Genomic DNA, 11737 nt, shown 5'->3' with positions numbered 1-11737 from the left:
TTTCCAAATTACGGAGTAAAGGGGGTCAGTAACAGACAGAAAGGGTCAGAAAGAATATCATATTACATGTTAACCTGTCAGCATAGGTTACTTTAAAAAAAAAATTTGAAAATAGAATTTAACTGAATAAAACCCAACAACTTTTTTTCAACAACTTTTAACCAATACAAAGGAGGTTTGGGATGTGATGTAAAATCCTGTAAAATCAGAAACACAAAATCTCAACATTCTTTTTAAAACTCTTTAATTGTTTTCAGATTTTCTTGCCTTTGTTATACAAAGATGTTAAATAACTTAAATACATTCTTACCAGTCATTCATGATCAGTTTATACCTACAAGCTATACACATGAGGTAGAGGAAAATAATTTAGAGGAAAATAGTTTCCCACAAGACAAGAAAAAGTGGACAAAGACAAACTACTGACAAAAACTCTGCCCTTAAAAGAAAAAGAATGCCTTTTAATAGTTACAGCATTGCACAAACCCTGACAAAAATCAGAATAGTGACCAAGCCATTGGAATTTATGGAAAAAATTACTGTGCATTTGTTCAATGCTAAGTATCTGTGATCCACTCTCAATGAATGTAGGTCTAAAACAATCAACTGACTTGCTAGTTGTTTATTTTTTATATAATCAACATAGTAGTATAAAATAGTATAACATTTTACAGCCTTTATGCTACAAATGATGAAATTGCTACAGCTAACTGGGACACATATAGTATTATTGTGGGTGTGTAGTTTTGTGTTGGTTACAAACTAAATATTGTTAATCTTTGGTATACATTCCTTATAATAAATAAGGACAACGTTGCATTTCAGACATAAGAGCAGAACTGAATTTTACAGGGATTGTATTGTTTTTTATCTTGGGGGGAATTTTTTTATTTTAACCACCGGGAGCAATTAAGTTGTAGGAGAAAAATGTATACCGCAACCCTAGAAAGCAAATACCCAATAACAGGCAAAATGCAAGAAAATATATAGAAAATCATCTTGAACTTTACAAAATATACAATTAACACATACTCATAAAACATTTCAAAATAAGTTATATTTTGTCTCTGTGTCCATTTCCCTACCAAATACATTTTATACAGCTTGCATTGGAAAAGGATGAATATGGAACCAAGACAACAACAAAAAGAAACGTATATGCTTTCACAATGCCTTCTGTCAATGAAAAAAATATATTACTGATTACTGAGAACATGCAGCATGCCAAAAATGCAACTATATGTGATATCTACATTGTACTGTATGTCAGCATATTTAGTGAATCAAAACAGATGTGAACAAGCAGCTGAGGAGAATTATGTCTTATATGAATGTCATTGCTGTTTTCTGTTCACTTCTGCTGTGGACAGACATCATGACTGGTGAAAAACTCGGCATACCTATTATGATTTCCATTTAGCGTGCTAAAGTCTATGTTTGTGTTTCCATGCATTCTTTAATTGGCATGTCTCCCCATCAAATAACTATTTGGAATTCAGCTCGTTACTTTAAATGAAAGAAAAACTGAATCCCTTCTCAGACGGAATTATTTTCTATGCACTCCTGAACCCCATTTTTTTTTATTCAAAATTTGCAACAAAATCTTCACTGATTAAAATTTTTTTTTTTATTAATATGAAATATTAGCATTTTTGTGTTGCTTCCCATAGCAAATATATGAACATCCTTACTTGAGAAGCAAAAAGTCTTAATATCATATGCAAATTTGCAGAAGTACATGTGTCTTGTTTTAAAGATATTTTTACTAGAAAAAAAAAAGACATTATTATGTTTTTCTTTTTTGTAGTACTGTCTATTTATGCAGATGACATTTAAGTTTTATTTGCCCATTTTCAATGCAACACCAAAACTTTGCTTATTGAATCATTCACCAGATGGTTTTGTGACATTTGATCAAAAATTAAAAAAGTAAATTTGCTTAATTAAAGATTACAAAAAAATATAAAATACAGCGCTTTCCATATTTTCACAGAGATCTACAAAGGATAATTACATAAAATTGTAACATTTATTGACAAAGCACTGAACTTGGCACTTCATAAAAGTTTGAAAAAAATACAAAAAAGTTTGAGTTTGAATTTTAACTTAAAACAACAACGTACCTCTACTTAGTCAGACAGGTCTAAACATCTTTATTCTGGAAAGTTCTGTCCAAATGCGGTATGCATGTGCCTCACTTTTGTCTGTATGCCACAGGAACATAACCATAGCTATTTACAACTTTAAAAAAAAATCATAAATAAATAAAAGAGCTTCCAAGCTTCAGTGCGTGAATGGTGCCATTTTTCTTGTTGTCAGTCTCTCACTCAGTAGTTCATTCACACTAAACTAAAAAAAATTAAAAGAGCATATATAATTCATTCATATATATTTTGTCATATCTTAATTTCTACATATTGTATTTACACGAAGTGATCTCAACAGAGTTTGGCAATCTGAATACAAAGTCATATTCAAAGTTTGTGCTGCCACTAAACTGACAGAGCGTTTAAATGATTAAAAGTCTGATCAGAAACTTAGATCCTGTCATTTGGTCACACAGCGGCATTCTCCATGCCAGCTGTTATGTTAAATAATTTTCAAAAATATGGAATTTCAGTGTTTATATTTTACAATATAGATACAGTATATGGACTTCTACGCCCATATAGTCATAAAAAAATATACCATGTCCAGCCTCTCCACAACTGTGAATAGATTTGAAGTGATCATTGTTGATTAACATGCATGATCATTTGTCCAATGTGGTCATTCAGCAAAACTTTCTTAGTTAAAGTTAACAATGCGACAAGAGAGAACCACAGTCAAGCAGTACATCATCCACACTTGAATATAAAAAACGTTCACCGTAATTTTCCAACATCAATATCGGCTGGAAAATGTATTAGATTAGCTCTGAGTTTGATTATTCCCCCCTAGAAATACAATGCAAAAAGGGGAAATTTTTTCGTTCCAATGGAAATTTGGGTCTCACATTTGCTGTCATGTTCATTCTCAACTCTTATTTGCACCCTCCAGCTGTCTGTGAAACTGACAGAACGTAAAGTGGCCATGAACCATGGCATATTTCATATTTAACCAGCATTGTTCTGAAAAGCACTGCTGCAATGATTACAGCAATGAATCAGCAGCTGGATGGACAGATCTGTGACTGAGACTAAGCTCCTTGCGATGTCTCTGAGATTTCTTTACCATCCAGTGGCACATAGTGGTTTCACTTGTTCCCTGAACAGTCATTTGTAGAGTTTGTTAAAGGCCGAGTTCAATCTCAGATAGACTGGCAAAGATTTCCACTGTCAAGCAAAAAGAAATTAATAAAATAAAAAACAAAAGGGAACGAAAAGCACATTTTCCTTCCATGCAAGGACCGTTCCTTGAGATGTTCCATAAATTATATCCACAGAAAAACCCAAATCAAAAGTATTGCTTTTCTAAGGGCCTTGTCGAAGAGAATTACAACACAAAGTGAATGCAAGCACACAAACAATAAAACATTTGTGTGGTTAGTGGTTATTTAACATACTCAGATAAGTGGTGTATATAATAGAATATTAATGTAATTTTATCTATGTACATATGCATACACACTCTTGTGTGGGTGTGGGATACATGTGCATGTAGAATAAATCTGACGCCATCATTTTTCACTGCAAATTCTGTCTGCAAGTTGGAATTAAGTCACATACAAACACAACCTCTTACACAAATGGCTTGAAGCTATTATTCAAAGACTGTCAAATCATTGGACAAACAATTGTCTGTCCAAGACTGGACTTCACTGCTGATTGATATCTTGGCAGACAAAATACTCTGTGAAATGTTTAATCTAGTTCCAAGGTGTCTCTCAAAGCTGTAGATCATTCCCTTAGGCTTGGTATATTATACAGCTTTCACGCTGCTCCACATGGAAAACAGAATAAAATGCCCTGCAAAACCTCTCAAAAAAGTGCTTTCAGCTAGTTTGATGTCTTTGAGACCTTTCCCCAAACCAGGACAACTTGTCACTTCTCCTCTCTTTTTTTGCCTTCCACTCATTCACTGTTCTCAGACTGGTGAGAGATATTATGCATAGTCATGACAGTTTTTACTCCTTACAGGTGTAAACTTCTTCTCTTTGTGTGCACTGTTTGCATTCAACATAGCAGCACCAGCGCACCTGGCACTGACACGGTCTAGTCACCACTCGGCTCTGAGTGTTGTGACCCCTGCCGCAGCAGATGGCCTCACAGTTCTTATCCTTGTAGCATTTGCGGGCCATGGTGCCTGCCGAATACTTGTTAGGCCTGCAAAAACTCGGCGAGTCCTCGATGTGAAGAAGGTCAAGGGTGCGGGGAATGAGGTCCGGTTGAGGGCCCGGAGGGGGTTGCTGCCCTTGGGATCGGGTCTGGGAGATCTCCCCCTCCCCAGTCGCCTCATTGGTGGAGCTGACCACTCTGATTGAAGTCTCGTAGCGCTGCTTGAGCTGCTTGCCAATTTCGTGGAAGGGTGCCAGCTGCCTCCAGCATGTTTGCACAGTACATGAGCCCGAAACACCATGACACTTACAGGTGGTCTCCACCCCTGCCTTGATCACCTGTGCAGGACAAATGTTAAAAGTAGTCAGACTACACACATCAAAGGAATTACATTCAAGATTTCTACCAAACATCAACATTTACATCTCCAATTATCTCAGCAGACACAGCACAGCGCTCAGCTGCGATACATCAAAGACGCAGTAAGTGCAGTGTTTACCAAACCCTTATGTTGCCCCTCAAATTGAAAAATCTGTATGGGTCAGTTAAACAGATGGGCAATGCTATTTACAAAACAAGTATTTCAAAAGCACATTGAAGCAGTGACTTTGATGTTCCCACATATTTTGATTACTTTTTAAGCTGAACATTTAACCACCACAAAGAAAGAAAGAAAGAAAGAAAGAAAGAAAGAAAGAAAGAAAGAAAGAAAGCTAAATGATTCAATCCCTTTACAGTATACTGGATGCAGATAACTTCATGTTTCTCATTCATGTGTCTGTCACACAACATTTCTCACATTATTTATGATTCCCATGATCCCCATACTTTTTAATATATTTTAGCAGCCTACCTTTATTCCTACATTGCTGTTGTGCATATCTATCCGGGCGCGGAGATCCTTGTTGGACCTCTTACCCAGGAAGTCTTTGACAAATTTGTTGCTGTACTTGAGGTTGTCTCCACAGCCTCCCCACTGCCAAGCCTTGCGGTTCTCCAGGTCTGGAGCCTCATCACAGGTGCAGCGCTCCATGCGGCCAGCGCTGCAGGCTTTGGCCATGGCATGGGTCAGGCCTGCTGAAGAGATGGCATAGAGGAATGCCGTCTCCTTGAAGCCTGTGAGGAACATGGAGATTACGAGGCAGCCAATAATTCATTCCTGACCTTTAATACTGTGATTTCTCCTGTTATTTTACAGAGAATGCTAGTAACAGTTCCAAGCCCCCCTTGAACTTACTTTTGTTCGACAAGGACACATTAAATGAATGACAGTAAAGAGATTCTCAAATACTTTCTGTTTTTCAAAGAAACCTGAAAAAAACTAAACCTGAAAAAAAAAGTATCATAAGCAGTTCAATTTTATTTTAATAATCCACTTTAGACATTCTACTAACTAGTAATTTTGCAACTACATGTCAACTAAGGGTATGTTTAAAAGACAACAATGTACTACAAAATGTTTTTACTCTGCATTTTTGAAAAGTTTCTCATATAGGTGACAACATTGCAAAAACAACAGCTGTTCTCATGGATCTGAAAATGACTAAACTGCTGTATTAAGCATGCCAGGCCAGTAGTTGGTAATGTCACTTTGTAAAGAAACTTGCGCATGCCTATAGACTGGACACATATTATGTCTACGCATGACGTTTTTATAGTTCACATGGAGACTATACTGGTATTCTTTTTTAAAAACTTGAAAATCTATTTTAAAAGTTTGCGTTTTCCTGCCCTGCAGGCACATTAGAAGTACGTGCCTCTACCTACACTTCTGCAAAACTCAAAAAAAGGTTCCAGTTGAAATGAACACTAGAGGCAGTAAAACTTTTTCCCTAAAAAAGCCTAATTTTCGCACAATTCCTAGACAGTATTGTGTTATGACTTCAAAACAATTCTAACATGATGCAAAATTTGAAAACTGATACTTTCGAACGTTAGCATCACATTCGTTAACACTATCAGGCTGGTTTAGGTTGGGTTGGGTGTAGGGCAGAGGTGCCCAATTTTTTCTGATGAAGGGCCAAAAATCAAACTTGACTGAGGGCTGTGGGCCGAAAATAAGAATTGCATTATACCAAACTGTATTATATTACAATTTTATTAAATTACAAATATTACACTAAAATCCCCAAAACTAACACCATTTATGAGTTCATAATATTTAAAAAATGAATAAATAAAAAGAAAATATTACTCTGTATCAAGTAATCTGCTTAACTAATGCAGTTCTATTTTCAAAGTTTTATATTTCAATTAAACTTAAAGTACAATGAAAACATAGCAACACTCCCATTTATAGTTCAATAGAGTTCAGCCTCTGTTCAGTGGCTAAGCAGGAGTTGTTTGGTGTGCAGGCGTTCGTCGTCGCCTCTGATGTGTGCGTCTGTAACTCGCTCCCCTGACCTGTATCGTGTTTTTTTTGCAAAATCAGCATTTTAATCACATGATGTGTGGAAGCTGTATTTGTGTTTTTCTGTAACTCGGCTTGTGTGGAGTCAGGACCAGTGTATTTATTGTGTGAGTTTCTTTTCCAAAAGCTCTAAAGGTAAAGCGTTATTTTTGTGAGCTGGGACATTATATCATATACATAACATTATATCCAAGTAATCTAGGGACAGGAGAGGAGATACGGATCATTGGATCCAAGTCCTTTTATTTTACTTTTATTTCCTTGTTATGAGAATTTCCTAACATAGACTAGGGGAGCTCGTAACCTAGAGAGCAGACCAGATGTCAGAGGCAGCTGGATATCCATTATGTCTTTGAAATTCATTTTTATGTGAACAAACAAGCATGTAAACGCAAGGGGCAATACTGCGTCACCAAAACCTACCGCGGTCATGTCCATTTTTCGTGCGAGAACTCTAACTATCGCAACAAGCCTAGCATGAGTGGCATTTTTCCCCTCTTGTCATATATGGCATGGTGGGCCAAATTATACATGTGCCGCAATATGTGTACCAACGTGATAAAAACATGGTCACATGGCAACTTACGTTTTAGCGCCACTTACTGGACCTTTCACATCAAAACTGTGCAAAATATGCAATAAAGTATGTAATATCGATTTTGCACACACATTGCCTCAAGCACATATTTTCAGTGAGCCTGGGTTGGGATTTTCAGACCTCCAAAATGCTATTGTCTTGTAAATGAATGGCCAAAAGTCATAAAACGTTTTCTGTTTTAAGTTGAAAACAGTGTTGTGTAAACAGCCTCTTGCTCTCATCAGAGTATTAAACTTTCAGGTTAGGGTTAGTAGTAAAAGTAAGTTTACCTGTACATGCATTTACTCATAGACCGTAGACCAACAATATTGTATAGATTGCACACTACTTACCTCTCTTTAAAATGTTAGCCCTGTAGCGGCCCTCTAAGGTGCAGTTCCATCTCTCAAAGCGGAACTGATACTGGCACTCTAAGGCACTCATGCTGATGGCCTCCATTAGAGTCTCAGCCACACCAGGGTCCCGTCTGCACATTCTGCGCTGTTTCTTCTCCAGTTTGAGTCGATCACACAGCTTGTAGTGTGCCTTGCCCCCCTTTTCGTCTGGCTGTGAGCTCAGTGGCAAAATGGACAGGGGTTCATTACCTGTTAGCCTACAAAAGAGAGAAATACAATCACTGTTACTAAGGAATTGTTAAAAGGCTATTTTTTATGTGATATATGAACATCGGAAGGGATGTGTCAGCCAATAGCCTTAACCATTTAGAAAGGGTGTCCCAGACAAAGACCAAAGTCCAAAACTATACAGTCATTAAATACAGTGTATAGACAAAAAAAAATTATGATAAATTTACTGTAATATACCATTACCATGACATAAATGTACTCATACCATGGTATATGATTTGGATAGTTCCACCAACCCCTGAGCCTAGTGTTTGCAAGCATGTTTTCTACACATTGAGCCAAGATGTTTGTTTTAGCCAAGGCTAGTTCAAGTCTTGAGATGTTCAAGAAAGCCAATACAACAGACAAGCAGTTTGTGAACTGTCTATATTGCACTGAAGTTCAATGGGTTATACAACTTTGTACTGAGGACTGCATAGATTTGTAAAAGGAAAATGCCAAAATCCAAATTCAACATCGAATTACCCACATAAGCACCACAACTCTGTTTGTTACTATTTGGCAAAACACAGGACATCACAAATCAATAACATGTTTTGGGGACAATGTCGTAAAAAGAAAATTCTGGTCCCAAATTTACTTTTTCCTTTTTTCTTCTTCTTCTTCTTCTTTTCTGAAATTACAGCTGTTCTTACCGATTTTTACAACCGCTAGGACATATTTCTCAATACTAAAGTCACTTTTTCAAAACTCTTCACACAGTTCTCCTAACCATCTTTCAACTTGACACAGCGGTTCATTTCACATTCAAAATGCACTACAACTACCAAAACACTTCATTAATGTCTCAAATCAAGGCATTCTTACATAACACTAGAAAAGGTTTTCACCAAACAAACACACACTGATAGCACACATTCATCACAGAGACGTCTTTTTGATGTCTGCATTTACATCTGCAAGATGTATTTTTTAGAGTGTTTGCTCATCTGCAATACATCTATAGGACGTTTCCCATCAGATGTCAAATAGACGTTTAGAAAATGTCTTTAAGATGTTTATGATTTAGAATGTATGTAAAACTGTCATCTTAGAGACGTCTATCAGATGTTTGAAAACACAATACTACTTAATAAATAATTAATACATAACAAACATACACACGTGTGCTGTCTGGGCTTTATCACTCGTAACACAACAACCTAAAAAACACTAACAACAGGTAGCACTATACAATGTTTTCATTTGTAACATTTCTTTAAAAAACAAGAATCATACTCTTTACTGTTTATAATTCACTGCAGAATATCTTACATGGTCCATGTTAACATTACAGTATAAAATTTTTCCTAAGTTTTCCCCTTTTGTATAGATGGTAATGAAAGTGAAAGACTAACACTTGTGAAGATGTTCAGCTACATGCAACTGCTTTGATGGTATTTGAGTTTTTACATTCTGAATTGAATCTTATTCATTTTTGTACTGTGCTAGGATTTTAACTAAGTTTAACAGTTTTGAAAACAGTATGTAAACGTGCAAATCAGCTTGTAGTACATAAAGTTTTGGTGGTGTTTGTGTCGAAGTTAGAAAAGAATTTGTGTGATTTGACAGATGTCATCAATGAATGCATCTTGTGTAAAAAGAGTGATAAATGATCCACAGTTTAGCCCACATATATTGATGTTGTGCTTGCTGTGTGAAGATTTTTGAAAAAGAGACCTAATTATTGAGAATTGTGTCCTAGCAATTGTAAAAAAAAAAAAACTGTAATCAAGTAATGCCAGTTCAAACTTTGATGAGCTGATAAGCTGTAGAGGTTGACCCGTATGTTTATAAGTTTATAGTGGCACACTTCCAAAACAAAACTGATTGTGTAGAATATCATATCACGGTATTTGAGTCCAATACTGATAATAGTTATTACAGACTGATAAAATACTGCACTTTTATTCAAGTGTGTGTGAAGCGGTGACACTGCAAAGAACAGGATATAATATCACACTTCATGTTTTTAATTTATTATTAATAATGCAACGCATTAAATCAAAATGTGAACATACATAATCTACACATAACACCGCAAACATTGCAGCTTGAATATTTTAATTAAGTCAAGTTTACCCACTAGTGCGGGGTATTTCTTTGCGTGAGCTTGTGTTGCTGATCTCACTTGTTTGCATTTGAAAAAACAGAAAACTGCAAGCATAAAACACACTGGCTGGGTCTGCCGCATAGCTGGCGAAGATCTAACCAGCATTCTGCGGTTTGTGACGAAGACAGCTGAGAGTTACTTTCATAGCACATACAGTGGACAAGACTGTCAGCTAATGACCATATTGGTCACACCAATTGACAGCACTGGCAGGGCAGTAGCTCATTATGTGTAATTTCTGGGTTCCTTTTACACATTCAGTGAGAGGCAAAGAAATAAATGGATTTACAAAACTCACAGACTCAGGTCTTAAAACACATGTTATTATAGTGAAGATTATAGCTTTAAATCTGCCACTTTTGTCTTCTAATATAAGTGCTGGCTATTATTAACTACAACCTAGGGGTTGCCCAGAAAACATACATCAACAGAGCAGCAGATGTTGATATTAATGACAGCACTGGAGGTTTCCAGAAGTATTCTGCTCTGATCACTTCAATATAATTTTGCTGAGGTTTTTTGGCACTAGATACTGATTCTTTTCATGCAGCTAAATTTCCAAACGTTCATGCAATATATTCTGAGCTTGAAAAGAAGCTGCCTCATAAGGAAATCATGACATAAAAACATGTTTATTCAGTTGCTCAAAGGTGACTTCATGCAAAAATATGAGGGGGTCCACTTGTGTTTTTATTCAGTTTTAACCTTCAAGCTTGTTGTGAGATCTGGTTGACAAAATGGGGGAATTCTGGAGGGGAAAGAGTAACTTCAGCTGCTTTTTCCAGGAATTCTTTAAGCAAATGTATGGGGTGCTCAGCAATGACCACAAAGTTCTTGATCGCTTCATGAATGAGCTTGACTTATGTGGTCACATACTACTTGGCGATATTGTCTGAACATTTTCGAGTCGAGTCGAGTTAATTGCTGATTATGAGGTGTAAGCCAAAACACTGTCTTACATTATTTGTCATCTCTTGAAAACACAAGGGGTTCAGGGTTCAGGTTGTTCGAATAATTTGCTGTCAAGAAACCGCAACTGCATAATCCAATTAGGACATTAGACATGCTTGTGGCTTGCCTGTGTGATCCTGTAATATCCTGGCTCGCAGAGAGACCACCCTCAACGTACCAACATACTACAGTTCTCTGGGAATGGAAAAAAGGAATGTTCAGTTCCTCAGCAAAGTGTATCTTTCCATTATAACTACATCCTCATATAGTGGCTATGATATACAGTACTTGCAATTTCTTCTACAAGTTTTAGTTCCAGCTCAGACGTGAAGGCGGTCTGTAAGTGTAACCTCAATAAGCAAACAAGTGTGCAATGACGCTTCTGCAGCAAAGCTGACAAAATAAAATATATGATGCAAATGGTTATGAGAGCCAAAAATACAGTCTACAGGTTTGATTCCAAGTACTAAAGGGAAATTCTGAACACATAACACAGATTTAAACAGGTGGCTGCAAATGTCTGTGAGACATTTCTCTCGGGAGCCCTGACGAGGCATGAGTTCAGCATGTTTAAATGAACACAAACACAATCTTGTAAGTGTAAGGAATCTGTTTACTGCAGCAATTTGACATCTATTGACAAGTTATGGAACAGAAACTAGGCAAGCAAAGACTTGCAAAAGCATATTAACAACACCCACATCCATAGCTTATTTTATAATGACAGTTTATCCCTCTGCAACAGAGCCATGTTTAATATTACAAGTGAACTTCATTCATTACTACCTAAGAAATAGTCAATGC

At 36.6% G+C, this 11737-nt stretch overlaps 1 protein-coding gene across 1 annotated transcript in view; it reads right to left on the bottom strand.

The window, feature by feature from the left end:
* Positions 1-2609: 2609 nt before the first annotated feature.
* The window catches only part of LOC109102319 (protein Wnt-9a-like), a 28330-nt gene continuing 19202 nt past the window's right edge, over positions 2610-11737 (bottom strand). The window contains exons 2-4 of the mRNA XM_042769663.1: positions 7597-7856; positions 5110-5372; positions 2610-4594 (exon numbers count right to left, since the gene is read on the bottom strand). Of these exons, the coding sequence (XP_042625597.1) occupies positions 4106-4594; positions 5110-5372; positions 7597-7856 (1012 nt within the window). The 3' untranslated portion in view covers positions 2610-4105. The remainder of the gene's footprint in view (positions 4595-5109; positions 5373-7596; positions 7857-11737) is intronic.

The sequence above is a fragment of the Cyprinus carpio genome, chromosome A2 (assembly GCF_018340385.1).
Source record: "Cyprinus carpio isolate SPL01 chromosome A2, ASM1834038v1, whole genome shotgun sequence".
NCBI lineage: Eukaryota > Metazoa > Chordata > Actinopteri > Cypriniformes > Cyprinidae > Cyprinus > Cyprinus carpio.
This window is presented reverse-complemented; position numbering and strand designations above follow the sequence as displayed.